This window comes from Amphiprion ocellaris, chromosome 1 (genome assembly GCF_022539595.1).
Source record: "Amphiprion ocellaris isolate individual 3 ecotype Okinawa chromosome 1, ASM2253959v1, whole genome shotgun sequence".
NCBI classification, from domain to species: Eukaryota; Metazoa; Chordata; class Actinopteri; family Pomacentridae; genus Amphiprion; species Amphiprion ocellaris.
In genome coordinates this window covers 15,030,757-15,054,831 of record NC_072766.1, presented here as the reverse complement: position 1 = coordinate 15,054,831, position 24,075 = coordinate 15,030,757, and the positions used below count along the sequence as shown (strand labels likewise).

The 24,075-nt window shown below is 40.4% G+C and overlaps 2 protein-coding genes across 3 annotated transcripts in view; both read left to right on the top strand.

The window, feature by feature from the left end:
* hipk3b (homeodomain interacting protein kinase 3b) overlaps nucleotides 1-5,720 on the top strand; it is a 44,586-nt gene extending 38,866 nt beyond the window's left edge. The window contains exon 16 of the mRNA XM_023282938.3: nucleotides 830-5,720. Within this exon, the coding sequence (XP_023138706.2) occupies nucleotides 830-1,300 (471 nt within the window). The 3' untranslated portion in view covers nucleotides 1,301-5,720. The remainder of the gene's footprint in view (nucleotides 1-829) is intronic.
* A 2,706-nt stretch (nucleotides 5,721-8,426) lies between these two features.
* kiaa1549lb (KIAA1549-like b) overlaps nucleotides 8,427-24,075 on the top strand; it is a 64,278-nt gene continuing 48,629 nt past the window's right edge. Inside the window, exon 1 of one of the 2 annotated variants that reach the window (XM_055011948.1) lies at nucleotides 8,427-9,060. In XM_055011948.1, coding sequence (XP_054867923.1) covers nucleotides 8,859-9,060 — 202 coding nt within the window. In that variant the 5' untranslated portion in view covers nucleotides 8,427-8,858. The remainder of the gene's footprint in view (nucleotides 9,061-24,075) is intronic. The other variant, XM_055011946.1, reaches the window with a different exon arrangement.

Sequence of the window (24,075 nt, the reverse complement as noted above, 5' to 3'; positions counted from 1 at the left end):
CTGGCTGCACAGAGAAATTTGACCTCATCAATCAAGTACAAGTATACAGTAAAAGCATTTGTATGGCCAGAGAGAATTTGCAATTTTAAGAGATGTAATTAGCAATTTTAGGACTTTCGGACCACAAACTAATTATTTTGAAATAGCAAAATATATTTAATTTTTACCAGAATGCTGAACACCGAGATGAAAGGGCTCAGTAACACGAGGTCTAGGTTTAGTTCCAGGCAAAATAATGTGATTTAGATGGGGTGTCCCTCTGAACAAAACTGCTAATATTTGCTTGTTGTACGTCCTATTTTAAATTGTTGTCGTGGTAGGTTATTATATCCTCCATTTGTTTTGTGAATACAAAACAGTGGGAAAACTTTCACAGAAAGTGTGATTCCCAAAAGACTAATGTCATTTTGAGTACATTTGCTGCATTTAAATGATAAAAAGTCACAACATTTAATTAGAACGTATTTCCTTTTGTGGCACAGCAGTAACCAAGAGCATTCCTCGCACTGTAAATAAATCTTTATTTGCCACAATAGCCAGCAGTTTCAACAGCAATGCTCCAAATTATTTACAGTTGGTGGATGTGGATTTTCAAATATGTTTAAGGGTAAAGATATTTTGCGATGATACTGCTTACTTACTGTTTTGCTAAGAAGACATGTATCAAATAGACCATTGTAATGATGCACAAGCAGATAATGACTGATGAATGTCATAACATTGACATGTGAAAACATTACAGCAACATCATTTAGTGGTTCATGAAGTCTAACATCGTAGATGAAAACAGTGAGTCTGGTGAGCCAGATATTGTTCTTCTCTCCCTCAGGTGCAACATTTCAGCTCCTGCCATCAGGAATGGAACGGAAACTTTGCCCACCGGAGACCACAGGCCTATATCCCTCCCACCATGCATGGGCACACATTCACACTCTCCCACAGCAGCCCAAACCACACTACGGCCCCCCACCCCCACCTTGGGGGACACCCGCACTCCCAGCCCACCTTACTGTCTTACCCAGCGTCTGGTCCTCTGGTCACAGCTGCGCCTGTGGCCCACCTCCTGGCCTCCCCTGGGGCCTCCCGCCCCGTCCTCCAGCCCACCTACAGCATCTCCCACCCAGCAGGCATCGTGCATCAAGTGGCAGTGGGCATCAACCCCCGGCTGCTGCCCTCCCCCACCCTGCACCCCCAGGGCCAATTCAAGCCCCTGTTTCCTCCGCACTCCTACATTGCCTCACCCGCCTACGGCAGTTTCCCTCTCAGCCCTACCAAAATAAACCAGTACCCTTACATCTGAGCATGACTGCTCAGGTACCCTTCATACCACCTGAGGGCTAAGTGAGCAGGGCAAAATCTATCTTAAACCACAACAACATGGCTTTCATTTCGGAAAACCATGGCACAACCACAGAGAAAGCAAGCTATTTTTTGATTCATGTAGACTTGGGTGTAATTGAACTTCAAGCTTTAAAAAAGAGAAAAAAAGAGTTCCAATGGTGGAGATGATTTGGCAAAAATTAAGAAGGAAATAATGTATGAATGATTGAATGAAAGAATGAATGAGTAGTTAAACTCACACTTAAATGTGTTTTGCACATTTGATATATCTTTGCATTGGATCTTCTACGAATACTCCTCAAGACAGGTAAATAATTGGGGTGTTGTTGAATAGTTAGACTTTGCACCCCTGATCCCAGCTATTTTTCTATATTGCCTTCTTACGTGTGCAAGACACATCCATATTTGTAAAGCCATCCCAGTCTCTAGCTCTAGATTGACAGATGCACATGTTGTCCACAAGTGTACGTTGTACTGCGTTTGAAGTATTTGTACCTTTTCGGTGTCTTTTGGTGTTAGCAATGTCAAGTCAATTAACCGATTTAAATAGGGTTGTTCCTCACGCTGCATGTGGTCTTGCATGAGCAAAAATGTAAACGGAAAGATGCATAGACGTTGCTCTTATTGTTTGTGTCACAAGACTCGCTGCATTGTATAACTGTCCCCAGCCATAGTGCCTTACATATTTGAGGTTGTTAATGTTACTACTTATATATGACTATATACATGAATATTAATGTACTGGACTGCAGCACTTGAAATTCCAATCAGTCGATGCATCCTATGTGTGAGTATATATATGCACATGTGTATATGTCCATGCATAGCCTGCATGGATGTGATGTATCGCGGATAGCGGTGCTTATTTTTTGGAGTCGGTGTATATTTCAGTGTGTAGTGAGTTACTTTTCTGTTCTTTCAAGAAGAACAGCATGCTTTGCTGTTGCGAATGCCTGCTGTTTCATTAATACGTTTTTGGTTTTCTTCATTCTCCGGTTCCCGAATGAACTAGTGTACAAAGTGCAAGTACTGAGTATTGCTTCATATTTGATAATCACTTTCTATTTAGTGAAACTCTTACTACTAACAGTATTTGTACTGTTTGAAACTGCAATACAATCTAAATAGTCGTTGATTATTTTTTCTTTTTGTCTTCGTATTTTCATTTTGAGTGTTTTCACTTTGTTTTTTAGATGTTTAGAAGTGTGGTGGGCATGGCTTTGATTAGGTAAGGAGAAAATGCAAATAATTCACGGTATGGAATCTTCTAAGCCTGAGCAAACCATGCAGTATTTGATATACATACATATATGGACATATATTATAGAGCTAGACTATTTAGTACAGATGCTTGATAAGGTGTGAGTTAATTGTGTGCAATTCTCTCATTTATGCATGTGTGACAAAGTTAACTTTTTCCCTTTACATTATACCATTTGTTAAAGGCTTAAGGCTTATCGGTGTCAACTGCTTATTTTATACATTCCGTCAGGGAGGATATATACATATATATGATGGTAGCACCAGTCTATATATATGTAGATATGCTGTGTGTGCATTTTTTCTGGTCATTTTACTAGTTTTGTGTGTAACGTTTTGTCTTTTATTTTCAAATGAAGTTGCTTGTGCAGCACCAAAGACTGTAATTCATTTCTTGAGCAAGGTAGCTATTGTTTGCTTAGACCTCAGTTATACTGTAGTTGTAGAATGGGGTTAAATTAAAACAAACAAAAAAGTCGTATTTAAAAAACACACAAAAAAAAAACAGCCGAGGTTTTGTCTAGCTTATTGGGCAATTAATAAGTCGTATCATTTCTTTCTTGAATGTATCATAGATAAGCTGCTATATGATGATTGCCACTTCAATAGCTGTGAAATTAGGTGATTTCTCTCTGAGTTTAAACCTAGCGTTGCTATTTTTGTATAGGTCCCTAATTATCTGAAATAGAAGTGGTTTTGATTTTTGTGTTTTGCGTTCATATTTGGAGTGTCATTGTAACTACTGTATTGCTGATGATGAACATTAGTTGCATTTGTTGTTTCTCGGGGTGCGTGTTTTTTGCATCAGTATTTTATCCTTATTAACCTTTCGGGCTCGTCACTGCATATAAATGATGTATCGATGTAACTTAATTTTTGTATGTTTTCATATTGACGTTTTGTACACATCTAAAAGCTGTAGCTTGCAGGATTGATTTAACTTTTTCATTGTACGTATATGGTATACTACCAGTACTCTTCTGAGTTACAGGAGCACTGTGAGATGCCAGGAAAAAAAAAAAATCCATTCTTTCTATTGGAAAGCTTCTGTAATGTTTCCACCAGTCACACACAAACGCACTTGCCACTAAGCACTCATACAGGTAGTGAGGCTTGTTAGGGTTTGGGTGATTAGACTGTACAAAACAAATTGAACCCAATGTTTCTGTTCCAAAACAATGTTTTATGACTTATTTTATTGTTAAATTGATTTGAGCAAATATTTATTGCAACCTTTTTATCTGTTCAATGTTATATCTGGCTAGAATATCAGTTTCACAGGTCGATATTCTAAACTGCCTTGTGTTCAGATCGCTCTCCCCTTTATGAGTGTCTCATATCAAAGCGACGTTTTGTTAGTGCAAGACAGTGGCCATTGTTATGTGTCCTTTACTGAAATTGAGACAGTGTGAGCAGCACTGTGTATGTGCCTTGAGATACAGAAAGTGAGAATTTGGATGGTGATTCCTCACCGCTTGTTAGGAGGGAGGCAGAATCCAGTAACAGTCTGTTACCATGTAGAGTAGACAGTCATTTGTTGGCCACTTGATCAAGATGATGGAAAAAATAACAACAAAAAACTCAAAGTAAGACTTCATTAGTGTCATTCCAGGGTATTTGACTCCTGATCAGCTTGTAGGCACATAGTACAACTTGATGGTGGTTCTCCCCTTGATACAGATAGCAGTCACCAAAGCCTCCCTGAGATAACACACCAATAAAACACAGACACACACTTTGAATGACATGACACTCAACGATCTTTGGATAGTCACTCTGGCTGAACAGCAGATGCAATACTTTACATTGTGCGGTCATTGCACCACCAAGTGTTCTTAGATAATCTCCATGCTTTACATTACCGTGCATGTACACCTATATCGCTTCACTTTGTCTGCCTAGAAGCTCTCTGCTCAGAGCAGCTTCTCTATCATGCAAGTTAAGGCTGAGTGGGAGTAACTGGAGCACAGTGGATAACACTGGCCTTTTAAAATCAGAGGAGCCATGTTTTATATCCAGGAATAGTCAGTCTGGATGTTTATTCTGTGTTCTCGGTGGAAACTGCTCTGTTGAGGAGATTATTGTCATTTCTCTGTCAGTCACGAGTGCAATACTCCACATTGAAACACTGACACTGATATGGTTGTATGTTTTTAAAAGTTTTTTTTTTTCTTACCTGTATGCTTTACTGATCGTACTCAAATACTCAAGACTTTGGGAAAGAAAGGTTATGATGACACGGCATGAACTTGGCAGATTAGTGCTTGAAATAGTTACCCAATAATAAGCATGTGAAATGTAATCTGTGTTTTGATTCCTTCAAAGGTATTCACCAGCAATGCGCCTGCATAAACTCTCCCATACTTGTTTAGGAAAAGAATGGATGCAAGAGGAGAGAAATCCTAACTGTTTTTAATTTTCCACATGATTGACACTTTGGTTTGTGGGTAACTTTTTGTTTGAGGATTCGTGTAACATTTAACAGATAAAACAGTCATTTGTAAAATTACTACTATTAAAATTATGACTTTGATATCAGAAAAAATCCTCTGCTGCGGTATTATCCTTTAGAGATCTTAATTCAGGGTCTGTATTAGTCTAAATGTGCTACTGTGTAACTCTATGATTTGATTTAAAGAGATTTGTTTTACTGAAGCGCTTATTTTTTTGTTTCTGGTCATCTATCAATTTCAGAGTTAATTCACACTGCAAGTTATGGAATCATCTGTTTAGATTGCTCATCAATTAGACTTGATTATGAAATCTGAACTGTTACTGTTTTAATACCTGTAGATTTTTTTGTGGCTTTGTTTTTGTTCCGTTTTGTTTCATTTGCTTTTTTAATTTCGTGCTACACTAGTTTGCCATGTAGCAATTGCACTGTGCAATATTTACAGTATGAGGACTGGGAAAACTAACTCTATGGATGTGATGTCTCTTTACAGTTTGCGATAGTGTTTCCTCTCTAGTTCTCAGTGATTTAGGTGTGACCAAGCCTTCTCTACTTTGTCACATTAAGCGGGTTTTCCAGGTGACTCTTTTGGTGAGTGTCAAAATAAGACTTTATGGTGTATTATTGTTAAGATTCACTTTGAATTAAAAAAAAATCTATTGATGCACTTCTTTCTGACTTGGTCTGTTCTTCCATCGTTCACATTCACATAAGGGGCTCCTGCTTTTTCTTGTCTTCATTGCATGGATGACAAATCTCACTAATCACATTGGCAAGATGGGACACATGGGGCTACTTCCAGTTGTAGGTTTTAGATAATTAGTGTATCAATTAGAATAAAAAATGGCAAAAGTGTTTAGAATTTCCAAGGTGGCTCGTTAAATTCCTTGTCAAGATCCAAAACTGTATCCGTTTCAATCATTTGAGATATACACACACACACACACACACACACACACAAAACCAAATTGTACACGACATCAAAAATTCTTTGGTAATTTAGAATTTAACACCGATCAAAATAAGTATCAATTTTCTCTCCTTACTTGAGTAATATGGACAAGAAAACCTGAAGTTTGTACTCTCCAATTCTATGAAAACTGGACAAACCCCACCTGTTGAGGAAAACGATATGAACTTGGAGGTATTTTCTTAGATCAGTAGTATGGGTGAATACCTTATGTATAATATATATATATATATATAATGTTATTATGGCTGAATATAGTGCCTGTCAAAGGTATTACTCTCTCTTGTAAGTTTTCCACCTTTTTTTGTTTTAAACATTGAATCATGGTCAATTTAATCTGACTTTTGTGACAAGCATTACAACAACAAAAAAAAGACATGTTAAACTGAATAAATGATTACACAAGTATTCACTTCCTTCAAGTCAATATTTAATAGATGCACTTCTGACTGCAATTACAGCATTAAGCCTGTGTGTATAGATCTTAATCAGCCTTGCACATCTGGACACTGCAATTTCACCCCATTCTTCTTTTCAAAAACTGCTCAAGATCTGTCAGATTATGCTGGGATTGTGAGTGAACTGCCCTTTTCAAGTATCACCACATATTCCCAGTTGAACTGAGATCTAGGCTTTGACTAATTCACTCCAGAACATTCACTTTGGTGTCTTCAACCCATTTCTGTGTAGCTTTGGCTGTATACTTCACTACTTACTCTTGGAGGAAAACAAATCTTGTCCCAAGTCACATTTTATTTATTTATTTATTTTTAAACTGTGCAAGTTGTCCTTCAGGGTTTCTGTATACTTTGCTGCAGTCATTTTACCCTCTACCTTTAGAAGCTTGTCAGGGCCTGCAGCTGAGAATCAACCCCACATTCTTGATGCTGCCACCACCATGCTTCACAGTGTAGCTCGTATGTGTGTGATGATGTGCAGTGTTTGGTATCCACCAAGCATTGCATTTAGCCCGATGGCCAAAAAGTTTAACTTTCACATCAGACCAAAGAAACTTCTTCCAGTTGACTGCTGAGTCTCTCACATGCCTTCCGGTGAGCTCTAGCCTAGAGCTATTTTTCAGCAGTGGCTTCCTTTTCTCCACTCTCCCATAAAGCTTTAACTGGTGAAGAACAGGCAACAGTTGCACAGCCTCCAACCGCTGAAGCTTGAAACTCCTTCAGAGAAATCATAGTTGTCTTAGCAGCCTCCATCACTGGTCTCTTTCTTGCAGTCACTCAGTTTCTGAAGACTGCCTGCTACAGTCAGATGTACATATGTGCCATATTCCTTCCATTTCTTCATGATGTATTTAATTGTACTCTCAGATGTATTCAGTGACTTAGATTTTTTTGTATCAATCCTCTGATTTATGCTTTTCAATATTATTTTCACAAAGTTGCTTTTAGTTTTCGTTTGGCTTCATGGTGCAGTTCTAGCAAGGAGTACTGATTCTCACCAATGACTGAATCTTCCAGATGCAGATGTCTTTATAGTACCATCACTTGAGACACATTCAGTGCACTCGGATGATCTACACTTTACTGACTGTGTGACGTCTTGCACCCACACCCTGCATCTGGGTTGAATTAGGTAAGTAGGTTTAAAGAATACTTGCAATTGCATGCAATGACTTATTATCCATCTTATATATCTTATATCTTTCATAAGATGACGTCACTTTGTAAAATCTGTTTTCATTTTAACACGAAAGACTCCTCAGTAAATTTCTGTCAAAAAAGCTCAGTTAAATTGACCACTGTTCAATGTTGAAAAGCAATTCAAAGGAGGGGGATGAATACTTTTTTAATGCATTGTATACTTTTATTTAAAAACTGTAATAAGTTGTACACATTAAGGCAATATTCTTTTAAAATGTGGTGCTTTATGGTAGAATTTTGAGGTCAGTCTGGTTTTGAACATTACTTCAAGGTCTTTAACATGGCAAAACTGTAGGTTTCAGTCTCTATCTGCAGTTTGTAACTGCTGAGTCTTTTCTGGGTCTGGGCTGACATCCTGTGGAGGTGAAGAGGCACAACATCCACCGATGTATCCACACAATTTCATATCCAGGCAACAATTACAGCCACTCTTAGGAGAGACAGTGCAAACTGCCTGTTAGTGTTATAGTTCTGCCACATGCCCCTTTAAATAATAACCCACAGTGAGCGTGAGCAAGGCCAGCATTTATATATTTACCTGCCTCATGTTGAGCACTGTCTAGTCTTGCATCCCCCCAGCAGAGGTCGTCCTCCAGGCTGCTCAGCCCTGACTTTCTCCTGACAATTAACGCAGAGGCTAATTTGCTCAGTTTGGTCAAAGGGAGGAGGGAGGAGGGAGGAGGGGGGAGGCTGGGATGGTATCAGACTTATCCACCCACCGGCAGCCGCAGGGTCGCATTTTTAAATGTGTGAGTAAATGTCACCGGAGCACACCTAAATGCATCTATCCATCCTGTGCGAGTCTGGACTGGGGGGTTAGTTTTAGCGCCAACAGCTAAATGTCAAACCTTTGGCAAAGTGTGCGCGCCTCCCTGCGCCACACGGAGCCGCTAATGATGGGTGGACCGAGAGGAGCGGAGCGATAGGGCGCATTTCTTAATTTCCCTTCAGCTCTCTCTCTCTCTCTCTCTCCCTCTCTCTCTCTCTCTCTCTCCCTCCCTCTCCCTCCCTCTCTCCCCCCTTCCTCTCCACCACCACCCCTCTCCAGCCTCCCCCATCCAGCCTTTGGACACACGACGAGACCGCGGGACGGCCGTGTTTCCTGCCCCGTTTCACGCACGAGGATCGATCCGATGTATTATTTACGAGCGAAACTTCAGCAACTTATCCACTGGATATGGCTACCGGTGTGAGGAGTGGGCGGACAGGTCACCCCGGAGCGGACCCCGGTGGGTGCTCGCCGCTAAGGACGGATGCCGGAGGAGCGGGGAGGTGTTTGAGGACCGGGCTGCGAGCCGGAGCAGCGGGGATGCTCGCAAACTGTCTGCTGTCTGTGGCTGTGCTTTTACTTCTTGTCCGGTGCGCTTTGGCCGCAGAGGGTAAGCCACAGCCGATGAGCTCCAGCCTGCAGAGGCACATGCTGATTTATTGCATTAACCTTTTTATTTTCCCTCCCTCCCCATCCTCACTTCCAGTATGTGTGTGACAGCCACTGTGGAGAAATCAGAACATACGGGCTGGAAAATGGATCTTTTGTTTTACGCAGGCAGCGTTTTGTAATCCGCTGTTCGCTGCTGGGTGCATGAATCACAGGCTGTGGTGGATGATTTTTAGGGAGGGAAAAACTTCTATCTTTCATCCATCTTCGAGCCAGGCACTTGTAAGCTCTTTACATATGCTGTGACATGCTGCTGTTGCACTGACATGAACGCTGTCAGGGAATATGTCCAAAAGGCTGTTGGTCAGGATTAAGTCTTTCTCTGTCTGCACTCACATGACATGATGTTGGAGAGATGGTGTTGATTCTGCACTGCTCAGGCTTTGCTTTTTTTATGTGATGTAACTCTCTTACCTACTCATCTTTCCACCTGAGCCTGAAGCCAGTCAGCTCCTTTGTCTCGCTGATCAGACTGCACCGCACACAACCTCAGTGTAGCCGGACTCCCCCCATCCTCAGCCTCAACACTGTCTCCCAGTCCAACTTCCCATCCTCTTTGTTCCTCCGCTGGCTTTTCATTAGGGCTGCATCTCTGCTGAGGAGGTTATTAAACATTATCGTTGTCTGAAAGGAGCAGTAGGGAGTTATTCTGGGAATGCAGTGCAGTCACAGGACAGTCAGTATTCCAGAGCATCTGGGTCAGCACTAATGACACACATACTATTGCCCACTGTAGGTCTGTTTGTCTCTGGCGGCATGGAAGGCAGCTGGGGTAACGTTGACCGACTTAGCTGCCCTTCAACCATCAACATTAGGGGAAAAGGGCTCAACTGTGCTAAACATTTAGTCTCTGCATGTGCACTGATTTGGCAGCATCACCCTTTCTCCTGCCTCGCGTTGTTATTTTCCACCACTTCAGTGCAGATGCCTTTGAAAACTCTGTGAACACAAATGAAAACAAGATGTTCTGTGCAGGTGCTAAAACTTAACAGCAGGTCCATCACCCTTCTCCAGTCTGCAAACAGTGATGTAGTGGCTGTAGTCTCACCTCTGCTGATGCACTGCTACAGTAGCAGTCTCCTCCTCCTCCCACCTCCTCCTCCTTCTCAAAGTCAGCACATCCATTCTTAAACACATGAGCGCAGCAGTAGCACCTGAGCTATGGAGTACATAACTGGTGACAGAAGCATACGAGTGCCTTTAGTGTTCACTGACGTCAGATTGTAGGGGCGAGGAACTTTGCACTTGGACTGTCCTTTATATAGATGTAAGAAATGCTTTAGAGAAATTTATTGTTTGCACTGCTTGAGTGTTTGCTATCTTGCTAGCAGTAATCCTTGAAAATTTACTCGTAGCACCAAAACACCATGCTATGTTTTCTGTCAATGATTTCATGACAAATGCGTTATTCAGTACATAAGAGTAAACGCAGTATCCAGACTTTAATTGATTATATATGGATCTTGCAAGCATCATATCATAATCTAGCACCACAATGTAAAGTTTCAGAAATTCTAAACGAGAACACTTAAAAAGACTCAATTTGCATAACACAAATATCCTACAATGTCTCTGTTTTAAACAAATCAGGGTTCTTTAACTACACCCCTTAACAGAGCACCAAATCCAAAAAATCTATAAAAATAGATAAATAAAATGTTGCCAGCAGTCTTTCACTTCAGCACAATAAGGTCTGACTTATTCCAAATCTCCTCCTACCAAGGTTCCTGATGGATCTTTAATGGGATACATTGCTCAGTGAATTAGGGGTGCCCTGGATAGATATTATCACTGATCCTGACCTTACTACATCCCTGAGGACCTAAACACTGTTTCTTTGTCACTGCCAGTAAAATTTAAATTTTTTGCTCTGTCAGTTACACTGAATCAGTTTTTATTGCCACTGTAATCTCTGACCTGATATGCACTTTGAATGGGGGAAATTTCGGTCCAGTTGATGCTTGTCATGCTGGACGAAGAGGAAATCAAACTGCAGCTGCTTCTTTCATGGTGGAGGAAATCTGACTTTGCACATGCTTTTGCACTGTCGCATTAGATGTTTCACTGCCACAGCAAAATGGCACAATACGACTAAATAAATAATAAATCATAAATGAAGATTTTTCAATAGAATAGCTTACACTCCTCATAAATTCATTCATGTCATGCTGGTAGCTGCTGCATGTTGGTCAAACTACAAAAACACTAGAGCTTACATGTCAACCGGTATTAGCTCAGAGCACATAAATCAGTGTTAGTGTACATGCAGCTGATTCAAAAAGCATTCAAACCCATGCACTTTTTTCTGTACTTTATTGTGTTGTAGATTTTGTTTTAAATTGATAACGTTTAATTTTGTCCATCAGTCTACTACAAAGCTAAAATGCATAGATTCTCAGTCATCCAGATCATGGTATTCCAAAGAGCTTCAGTAAAAAGCAACTGGACTTCTTTTTTTAGGTTTTGAAGACAGTCCACCTCTCATCCACAAGGCTTTAACCTCCTCGGTGAACTGAAGAAGCCTCTTGGATGGGAGGTGAAATGTCTTCAAAACCTAAAAAAAAAGAGGTCCAGTTACTTTTTACTGAGGCTCAAAGTGAAAACTTGTTTTTACAGTTGTTTTTACAGGTTCATCAGAAGTCAGAAGCTGAAATCTCTTGTTCACAGAAATTCTCAGATGCTTTGCTGTGGCACTCCAGATTGCTGCTGTTATTCTCTTAGAAGTGATCTTGGTTAGATTCTGTCTGTGGTGAACTGAATTGTTTGGACATACTTCACAAAAGCACACACCTTTGTGTGTAAGGTCCCACAATTCACATTGCATGTCAGGATATAAACCAAGCCACAAAGTCAAAGGTACTATATGTTGACCTTTACAATAAAATACAGGCGAGGCATTGATCAGGGGTAGAGTACAAAACCATTTCTTAACCTTTGAGTGTAAGACTCAGTAATTGTGAAATGGAAGAAGCTTGGAACCACAACTACTCTTCCTACATTTAGCTGTCTGGCCACACTGCATAACCAAGCAATAAAGAAGTGCAGAAGCCAAGAACCCAACTCTAACAACATGGCATGGGTTTCTGGAGAGACGGTAGAACCTGCTGGAAGAACAACCATCTCAGCGGCGCCTCATCAATTCAGTCTTTATGGTAGAGTAGTTAGACTAAAGCCCGCCTTTTGAGTAAATGGCATAGACGGTCTGCTTGGAGATTGTCAAACTGCATTTGAAGGAGGAAAAAACAGGCCTGTGGTCTGATGATACAGAAGAAAAGCCTGGACTTGAACTTCATAGAGCATCTGTTGACCGATCTGAAAATGGCAGTTCACAGACACTTCCCTTTCAATCTGGCAGAGCTTGAGCGGCTGTGAAGGTATGGGGATAAACTTTCCAAATTTTTTTTTTTTGCCCAAGCTTGTTGGGAAGGAGAGTCAAAGCTGTAACTGCTGCTGACAGGGCTTCTACAAAGTTTGTTTTTCCTATGTCATTATAGTTTATTGAGTGATGATTGAAACTTTTAGCGATTGAGTGTGCAAAAGGGGAATGTGTCTTAATACTTTGTGAATCCTCAGTGTATTGGTGGAGAAGTAACAAGAAATGTAAGAAATACCACACCAGACACGTAGTATGTTAGGTGCAGAAACACTGTCAACATAGTTGGTCCACTAGAGAGCACTGACAACGTCATTTTAAACGTTAGTATGTATCCTTGTCAGAGTTCTTTAAAAGCTATTCTAGCAGGTTGTCTCAAGAGTGTTCATTTTATCCTATATTTGTACATTCATGGGAGACAAAACAAACAAAAAAAATCAATATTTATGCTGTTGCATTCCAGCAAACAAACATCTATCTGCCAGGCTATACTGCTGCTCTTACATGTCTAAGGTTTACTGAAGGAAAAACATCTGCAGATGCTGTGAGTCAGTACTATCTGAACTCACGACTTCCTTTCTTAATTTGTTGAGCCGGTACAACATGTGGTTTCTATGGCAACTCCAATTTTTGTCCAGCGGTGACATTTTCCCCTTAGACCCCTCACCAGTCAGAACAGAGGGCGTTGCAGGGTGCAGGATGCTGCGTCAGTGTGCGTGTCTTGACTCATTTTCGCAGCCTGGACGAAGCTTTTTCATGCAGTTCGATCGATCTTTAATTAACTTGCAGAATCTCTCGTTGGGCTTATTGCTTTCTTATTAACAGCTGGTGAAATTATGCTCAGCAGCAGCAGCAGCAGCTTGAGGACACAGCGAGCTAAACGAAAGCTTCTCCGGTCCTTCCACTGTCAAATGACTTCTTTTGACAGTGGCTCTGTTTACTCCTGCAACCACAACCCAAGTGCTCCTTATGAGCGCTGACAGCTTGCTTTTGACAGGGGTTAACCTCATAGACCTCTCAGTATGAGATGCTATCCCTGAGCCGTTGCCAGTCATCACTTTCTACTTAGGAATGCATTGAAAAAAAGACGAGTGTAAAACTGAAAGCCATTTCCTATTTGCAAAGCAGTTTGGTTTTTATTTTTTTTTTACGCATAAAATGACTGATAATGTCCATCAAATGCTTTGTGACACTATCTGTGTTTACCTGCTTTTAATGCTGCTACCTGTGCACTTTTCTTGTTTGCCGTGGTTAAGTATTTTGCAATTTTTTTCCCCCTCCTGTCTAGATTAGCGTTTTCAGAGCCGTCCAGATGGCTAATGTTAAAATAACTCCCAGGAATTGGTTTAAACAGACAAAAAAAATAGCACGATTCACCCTCGGTCTGATAACCTGTCTGCATGAGCTCTGGGTTTTTCAGGAGCACACACAGGACATGATTTCCCCATTTATTTCCCCGGTTTCATGTCTGTGCAGTGATTCACCGTACACCAGTTAATTATGTTGTGGGTAAGCGTGTCAGGAGGGCTTGAGATGTATTTGCATGTTTGTGGCGTGTGTGTGCACAGTCAAGATTGATGGTTTCTCCTCAGGTGATCTGCAGCGGTGTGTCTTTCATTTGATTTGCATGCAGTTGTGATGTAAACATTTGTCTTGTTGAACAGATATTAAACTGGAGAGTCTATTTACATAACCAGAGATGATATTTTTCTAAAAAGGAAGAAAAAGCATTGTTTATGTTACCCAGCTCTCCATCTGCTTTCCTATGAGTGTTGTGCAGATGTTTCGACAGGGAGACGGTGTGACTTCTCTTCAGCATTATGCAAGAGCTTGAGTGCAGGAAACGAAAATGCTAAAAGGGCAGAAAGAGTATTATCAAGTAATTAAAAATATATTAGCGCTGGCAATCATTCTGAGAGTATGAGGACGTTCATTGTTATGTATCCCTGCTATAATTTAGTCCCTCGGCTCTTCTAGTCTGTTTCCTAAAAAAGTCAAAAGGTCCTCCATCTATTTTTCTCCTTCGCTGCTGTAAACAAAGCAGGCAGTGTTTCTACAACACATAGATGTAACGATAGGAAAGGCAAACAGGCTTCTAATTAGTATTGTGGACCATCTGCCTCATATTATCCCACATATAGTTCAGTGCAATCAGGGAATTTTGTGAATGTGTGTTATGAGCTTCCTCCGTGTTTCCCTCCAGCATCTCTCTGTACTTTTGTGCCTCGGTGTTCTTTTGTTTCTCCCTCCCGTGTCTCTCTGCGTTTTGGCTGTTTGGTGGAGGTTGATGGCAGATGAAGGCCTGGCTCTGCTACTGCTTGAGAAAGGACAGCGGGCTGCCTGATTTATTGGGACACACTGTATAATAACCCACACTGCTCTGCACAAGGCCGCCGTTCATCACACTGCACCTCAGCTGAAGATGGCCAGAGAGGCTGGATTCTCTGGGAGATTGAGGAATCTTCAATTCCAAAAGGCAACTCTCTACTGTATTCTTAAGATTTTAGGGTATATCAGCATGCTATCTGTCTGTTTGAATTTGGTGAATATAAATTAGATTAACTTGTTTCTAAAGGCCAGCAATTCAGAGTAGACACACCAAATGAACTAAATGCAGATGTTTGTGTTGGTGTTTACAAGTGCTTCGGTTTTTGTGGCTAATTAGACTTGTGCTGAGGCCGAAGGTGGGCATTGCTACTCAGCATGCCATGTAGTAATAAGAATGATAAAGGTGCAGTTTATCTCACCCTAATGCCTGCAGAAAAGCTAAGACTGGGCCTGAACATACCCACGCAATCCTGAGACGAGTGTTAATCAACTAAAGTAAATGACATCATCGACTTGGGTTTGGCATGGATGTCTAGGGCCTTTAAAGTTTCATTGTATTTCAAGTGTAAATTATCGGATATGGCTCAAACAGCTATTCCAGTGATGCATTTCTCAGATGAGTCAAATGATATAGAAGATTTAGAACTTTGTCACTGAAATGATTGGTGAGCTTTTCGCTGATTTTAAAGACTCTCTCCAGTATTATTATTTTTTTGCCCTGTTAAAATGTCTGTATGATGTTGAGTGAAATAAATGTCAACATCATGGCTGAGAATTTCTACCTCGAAGCTGCAGTAAACTGGTGACACATATTAAGATAGCTATAACAACACAAAGGAACCAATCCTGTCAACTTGCAAGGATGGGACTTTCCATATCAATATTCTTCTTCAGAATCTGCTTTCAAGCATTTAAGACTGCATTACTCCAATATTATGACTTGCTATTCTGTCATGTGGTGTAGATTAGATTTTACAGTGCTCCATCGAAGTTGCTCTTTAGCTGGTGTGTTGGAGCTGCAGCGAAGGTGAAGAGAAAGGTGGGAACTTCATATATCTGCACATTGTAGATGAACACACACAAGAAATGCCTTCACACATGCTCCTGCTCTCACCCATCTGTAGAAAAAGTCCATGTGAGCTTCAGAATCTGTTTCCCTCGGTCCTTCATGGATATCTACCTCCGTCCTCAGATACAACACTTTTACTGGAATTTGAGATGCTTTCATTGTTTTTTGGCCTCTAGGGGGCAGAAGAATTCCTCGACACACCGCCACACTTTATTCATGCTGTCATGGTTAATGTGCTACAGGTACACTATATTGCCAAAAGTATTCGCTCACCCATCCAAATAATCAGAATCAGGTGTTCCAATCACTTCCATGGCCACAGGTGTATAAAATCAAGCACCTTGGCATGCAGACTGCTTTTACAAACATTTGTGAAAGAATGGGTCGCTCTCAGGAGCTCAGTGAATTCCAGCATGGAACTGTGATAGGATTAGCTCAGGAACAGTGCTTCAGCAGAGAGCTTCATGGAATGGGTTTCCATGGCCGAGCAGCTGCATCCAAGCCATACATCACCAAGTGCAATGCAAAGCATGGTATGCAGTGGTGTAAAGCACGCCACCTACTGGACTCTAGAGCAGTGGAGACGCGTTCTCTGGAGTGATGAATCGCGCTTCTCCATCTGGCAATCTGATGGACGAGTCTGGGTTTGGCTGTTGCCAGGAGAACGATACTTGTCAGACTGCATTGTGCCAAGTGTAAAGTTTGGTGGAGGGGGGATTATGGTGTGGGATTGTTTTTCAGGAGCTGGGCTTGGCCCCTTATTTCCAGTGAAAGGAACTATGAATGCTTCAGCATACCAAGACATTTTGGACAATTCCATGCTCCCAACTTTGTGGGAACAGTTTGGAGCTGACCCCTTCCTCTTCCAGCATGACTGTGCACCAGTGCACAAAGCAAGGTCCATAAAGACATGGATGACAGAGTCTGGTGTGGATGAACTTGACTGACCTGCACAGAGTCCTGACCTCAACCCGACAGAACACCTTTGGGATGAATTAGAGCAGAGACTGAGAGCCAGACCTTCTGGTCCAACATCAGTGTGTGACCTCAAAAATGCGCTTCTGGAAGAATGGTCAAAAATTCCCATAAACACACTCCTAAACCTTGTGGACAGCCTTCCCAGAAGAGTTGAAGCTGTTATAACTGCAAAGGGTGGACCGACGTTATATTGAACCCTATGGATTAGGAATGGGATGTCATTTACGTTCATATGTGAGTCAGGGCAGGTGAGCGAATACTTTTGGCAATATAGTGTATGTAGCAATATAGACGTGCAATATTCATCCAATATTCACAAATCTTATGTTTTGGGGGTTTTTTTGCCAGCTTTTAAAAAGAAAATTTGTTCTGTTAGCTGGTAAACTTTTTTCATTTGCTAACTACATCTGTTTGTTTGTGTCATTTTATTAATATAAAATATTACAGATGAATGGCTCTTTGTTGGTCTGTGACCCCGTTTTCAGTCAAACAGTTCTCACGACCAGACGTGTCAGAGCATTTTTATGTTGTCATGTAGGTTGCATGCCATTCTATTGTTTGCTCTAATTGGATTATATCGAAAATGGGGCGAAGCTGGAATAATTAATCATGCCCCAGCTTCTGACAGGATTGCATCATGATGATATGAGTAGAAAGTACCGTTGTTTTGCAAAATTCTGTTGTTTAAATGAATTATTCCATCAAATTATAATTTTGAAGTGTAAAAAAGTTGACATTTGTTGATTTGTTTTTATTTAAAATGTAAGTAAGTATTTTTACAATTTAAGGCAGACAGTCTAATTTGCATTTTAGGTACAATTTCTAAACCTGTAGTAGCATCAGGTTTTATTCATTCATATTCATTACTCAGTGTCCCATTCACAGCTTATAGAGAAGCCTTTGATTTTAAACCCCAGTGACATCACTGATTCAGGGGCTCTCTGATTTCTAGCTTCATTAAAGCAGGTCGAGAGCAGAGGCAGTCTTCTTTCTGCAAAGATGACAGCGTCAGTGAAGCATCAACAGTAAACTGAACTCAGGAAGCATTAAAGTTCAACAGTTTTAGAAGCCTATCTTATTAATCAGTAATCAAGCTGTCTTAGGACTTCAAAAATGTTCTCCTGACAGATTATAGAAGTGGTTTTCGTGCTTACTTACTCTTATCCCATTTGCTGGTGATGCGAAATTGCACAAACTAAATTAGAGTACGTTGTGAGACACAGAGAGCTGAACTTTGAATGCACTGATCTGTAGCGATGCGGCGATTAAACTTCAAAATATGTCATACATTTTCAGCATACATGGCACGTAATGAAATTTTCTCACATTTATGCACATTCATAAATCTATACCATGTTGCATTTGTTTGATTTATGGCCTTACTTTGGTGCTCTGAAGTCACCCCTTAAGTCTCAAAATGAGACAGGCTGTTCCCCACAGGCCAATTCATTACTGGGATAATCCGAGTGTGTAGCTCCACTGCCTCTGGAGAACTAACCCTTTGCATACATACACACACACAGACACACACACAGACACGCACACACATACAAGAAATGCCTTCACACATGCTCCTGCTCTCACCCATCTGTAGAAAAAGTAGATGTGAGCCTCAGAATTTGTTTCCCTTAATCCTTCATGGATATCTTCCTCCATCCTCAGATACAACCCCATCATGTGCGTATTGTGTTTATGTGTGTGATTTGTGTGATGCACATCGCAACCTGCCGCTCTCAGTTCTTCATAACGCGCTGCAGAGAGGGAACTGTACACTTGTTTTAATATTCCATGTTATAAAATTATGGCACCGCTGTGTCTGATGTCAGTTTTTCTTAGAAAAGAACAGAAATACTGTACAGCACAATACCTCATATTGCACAGGGGACCTAGAGCTTAATCATTACATTATAACAGTAAACATCTCGTTTTTTTTATCCACCAAGCAAACAAGCAAACCAAATAAACATTTTTCCTACAGAGTGCTGTGTGAATGAAATGCAGTTGAGAGTGTGATGTTGTGTTTCGAACCCAGTGTTTCCTTCTTGCCTGTGGCACCACAACATGTTAAATGATTAGTGAAGGTCAAGTGTTTGTCTGCAGGATTAGATCATGGTACCTCATGGTATACATACATCTTAGTAATGGTATTGTCCCCTAGGAGACAGGCCTCTCCTTGATGGTGGATCTCATTGCGAGACATGGATATCACCATTAAGTTGTAATAAACGTTGTCATAGTAGGAACAGGAGAGTGTACAAGATCCGATTAGAAGAATGACAGAATATCCAACTTAAGAAGTTAGTCTGCAAGGACGAAGAGCAAAGAAGAGCAGCTTCGCGGTGATATAAAGAGACAGACGCTCTTTGGAGTCACTTAAACTGGCAGAAGAAAATGTGGAATCATTCACTTGCTGGAAAGTGTTTTAATATTTAAAATCATGTGTAACGAGTAATCATAGCAAATTGCAAGGTGAAATACAATAAAATTCACATAGAAACAAGCAAAAAATAGTGAGAGTACAGGAAAAAACAGGATATGACGCGATGAAGAAAAACCCCGTCATAAAATCTAATTTCTTCCATTTCCTCTAAACATTTCCCCAAAGGAAAATGGAAAAAGCAAACGTGAAATCTTACCAAAATTCACGAGATCATACATGCACAAAAGAAAAATGATACTGTTTTGTCCTGTTTCTCATTCTAAAGGAAACCTGCTCAAAAGAGGCTACATAGCCAAGCTAGATAAACCTTTCCTGAAAAGATGGATCCCTCAGGGCCTTTTATCCTCTTTAAAGTATCTGTCTGCCCAGTGCTTGTTGCTCAAAAATCTAAATGAGGATAGGTAAGATGATTTACCTGCTAAAAAATCTTAATACAGCAAATGGTCCCATCTGTCTGCTCCAACTTTGCACTATTCATCTTGCATGTTGCCCAGTAGACTCACTTAAAGGCCGGTGGAAATATTCATGTTAAATACTCTCAGTGGCCTGCATTGTCTAACACAGTGAGAAAAAAATATTGGATGACATATTCAACCAACATATTTAGATAAAATAAACTTGGATTCATCCTCTTTACTTCTAGTGTTGATTCTAGCTCAACCCTAATGTGCCATAGTTCAAGTATCTCGCCTTTAAGCATTGACAGAAGGATTTGTAAGTTTTAAGATTTTTTTGACCATTAAAATCCTGAAATTCCCCTTTTCAACCCACTACTTAAGAAGAAGTTGAGCTGGATTCCTCCTGATATCATCCTTAGACACTCAGCATTTGAAACCATTCAGCTCTTTTTGGTGGCAGAGCACACTTTATTATCTGACTGACTAAAAAAGCAAAATGTAGCAACACTAGTATGTGAAAAACAGTGTGTTGCTGCACTGAGATGTAGATCAAATCCCAATTCTGTCAGGTTAAAAACAGCTGTATCATACCGTTAGCTATATTACAATGTAAACTGACACGTGCTGTAGCTGCAATGTGACAATCATGGAAGCAAATACGAATAAAAGCCCCGGTTTTTATGTGAAGTTGAGCAGGTCATTGGTGGCAAACTGGATAGCGATACATCCCGAGACCTTGAAAGCATCCAAATGCTGCCAGCATGCCGGCTTACTTAGGAGGCAATTGCTGCTGGTGTTTTGGCATCATGCTGCCAGTGTGTGTTGGAGAAGTGACAGTACATTTTCTTCTTACCTGCACCATCTCACAGCCTCTGACCTTGGCTTCTGTCTTTGCTAATTTTTCTCTTTTCTCTCTGAAATCCCAACACTCAAGCCCCAACTAATATCAGTCTACTTGGTGTGCTTTAAAGGGAATATAATGTTGCATATCTAAATGGCTATCATAGTGACCCCGCTTAAAGTATGTAGTTTTAGGGAAGAAACTCAATTTGAAAGAACCAATACGTGTTTGCCTGATACGTTTTAAGGTCACGGAGTTGGTGAATGATTCATCTCACTGTGACACCATCTTCAACACAACAAAATGTAACTTTATGTTTGAGAATACATCATTAGTTCTGCCCTCCTCATCCCAGCTGACACAATGCTTATCACAAATCTTAATGAGCTGCCTACACAGAGATCTTTGTGCATTTTGCTACAAACTACAAGATCTTATAACATCACAGAAGGCATTTTGTGAGTTTTTGTGGGCACTCAGTGACCTATCTGTAATTGAATGGAAGTATATAGAAAAACAATGTCTTGATTCACGCCTGACATTATTTTTACTAATAAAATAAAACACATACTACTATATCTTGCATTTTTTGTCAAAACTGTTTTGAATTAACTATCCATTGATTTTGCATTTCCCATAATTATTCTGTCGAAATGTAAGAAAAATAGATCAAAATCTGACAAATTCTCTCCTTCCTGTATTCCTAATTCACTTATACATATAAGATAACCTTTGAAAAAGCAGGATTCATGGTTTTAAATTCTAAATATGTATTATTTCCTTCTGAGAGGCCTTTGTTTTCTGCACTGTTCTCATAATTAACTAACTTAATTAGATGTTTGTCTTTCTACTCAGCTGAAACAGTGTTACATAATTACTTCTAAATCATTTAATTCCATGTCTGTTATAAAAAAGAAAGCAAGACTTTTACACCAGCCTGCAACTGCAACTGCATCATAATGCAAGGTGAAGACAGTAGATGCTTGGTGACATAAACAAAACCTTTTTTCACAGCAGACATTTTGACAAATCATAGCAGGAAAAGCGCAGACCTGCAATGATGAGTGCTTTTCACTTAGGGGAGGCCCTGTAATGGTGCTAATCTTTTCCACAGCAGGATGCTTCACCAGCTCCAAAATGCTGCTCCGTTATAAACATGCGCACACTTGCTGGATGTTGTGTGGTTACCATCACAGCATCACAGCATCACAGCAGCAGCTGTAATGTGACACTGTTGGCCTTGTGGTGTTGCGGTGAATTGAGGATGTGGCCGAGGCCTTTGCTTGAGAGCTCATCCATCATGCTGCCTGCCAAAGTCGGTGGTGATCTCTTTGTTTGCTTCGACTGTGTAGAGTGTCAAGGCTGAATGTCAGATGGCTGTGATGTGAAGCATGAACAGAGTCAGTGTTGTAACACAAACATGTGTCGTCTGACCTGATATTAATCTGTAGTAAACTGCATAATGCAGGTTTTTTTTTTTTGTATTTCTTACAAGTTGTAAGATTTTCTTCTGGTCATGTAGTGTGCGTCTTTAAAAAGCAGGTGGACTGTAAACAGCTTTATGGTGATGTAGTCCTGCTTTTCAGTGATGATTTTATGCTGAACTGAATTGCCATTTTAATATTTTTTTCTGATCTGTGGTGATAACAGTGGATGTGAGGATCTATGTACCTGCAGGGATGCATGAGTAAATCCAGCAGCAACTGTTTTCTAGATCAAATGATGAATGGTTTCTAAAACTAATATTAAATTGTGAAAAAAAATCCTATCACTATTTTCCAGAGATCAATAGTTTTTGTCTAAATATTGGTTCAACCCCCAAAGATATGGTGCTTATAACTGTATAAAAGCTGCTAAGAACAGTAGTAAATATTTACACAAATGCTTAATCATGCAGTTATGCTTTAAAATAGAATTAAACATTTGTTTATGTTGTGCGTTGAGGTTTTTCATTCACTCTATTCATGATCCTAATGTTAAGTTATAAACTGAGTTGTCTATAAGACGGATGGTTTATCATTTCATTAGCTATATAGCTCAGTTCATTACAAACACTTTGAAAGTTCGATTCCCAAATCCTTCAGAATCCCCCAAAATTCTGAGAAGTGTGTCAACATGAGCAAGTTCCTTTGTGGCCTGTGGTTGCGGTGACCCCAGATTATGGAGCACTGTGATTGTATTACATACATTTTGACATTCTTGTGCTTGACTCCAGTGTGGATTTCAGAGGGGATCCTGGAGGCTTAACAGGCTTATCCCACCTTGTTATCCCTCATTGTCCTCTTCCCTCCATCATCCTCATGCCTCGGCTAACCTCTACTGCACTGCAGTCAATAAATACGATCAAAGTCCATACATCTGCTCCGTCTCATAGGTTTTTCAGTTTTCAATTTGGACCTCCCGAGGACTCGTGAGACAATCATGAGGTCGTCTACCATGTAGATTTATTATCCTGTCTACTTTAATTGTCTACTTTTAAGTTGAGCTTGTCTTTGTAAAAATGCAGAATGAATTCAAGCCCCGTGACCCAATTATCATGGTTTTTGGTCTTTGGTTGAGCGGCTTCACAACTCTCCTTATTGGATGAAGGTCAAATGTACGATGGTGTTTTTTATTTAGCAAATAGGTGCATTGTCTTTGTTATGTCAATTAGGAGCCTTGCAAATTGTCTGCCTTTGCATCATGTTTATGTTAATACACTTGAGAGGCAATTTGGCTTGACATGGAGGGCATGAATTATGTATACCTGTGAAAACATCACTCACTTTATTCGCCAATAAACGCAGAAGACTTTACCTTAATGACATTGAAGTTAAAACTGGTGAGGCGAGATACCATGTGTGGAAATCCACCATGAATGACTTAGTTTGGGTTAATTAGTATTAATACTAAAAACAAATGAGACCTTTTAGAGGTTAATTATGTTCTTTGGGGAATGCACTTCTGCAGGAAAGCGACTGAAAAAACGAAGAAGAAAACTCTTCCAGCACACAGAGGAAATGCTTCTAAGCTGTTGATGTTTATTCATTACCCATTTAGTTTTATTTATCAGTGCTTATCCTTCTTCATGCACTGAAAATGTGGTTTGACTTTTTGTAAATTGAAGGTAATTACATCACAGTACCGCACCTGATTTGACAGTGATATATTCAGAATACTGTGCTGTACCTTTAAGGTGGGAACAGTGAGAAGTCATGGTGCAGGAGTTTAGTGCAGGGAATGTAAGACACCGCAGGTATGTTCAGTATTCTGTCACCTCGCTGGATGAGCTTTGACTTCCTCTGAAGTCTCTCTGAGGGCCCAATTAGATGGTCAGATGCATCGACATGTGATCTCCTCAGCAGTGATGCCAGAATAGAGTAGTGGAGGCTGACACAGGTAACTGAGCTGAACCTCACCTGCCGTGATGTGATGGTCTTTGGAACAGCAGGCCACAGGCCGCTCGGGTCCTCACCGAGGTGACCCAGCAGGCTCTCATTATTTTTATTGATCTGTTTTATTGATAGCTTCTGGCACTGTTTTCTGTGGT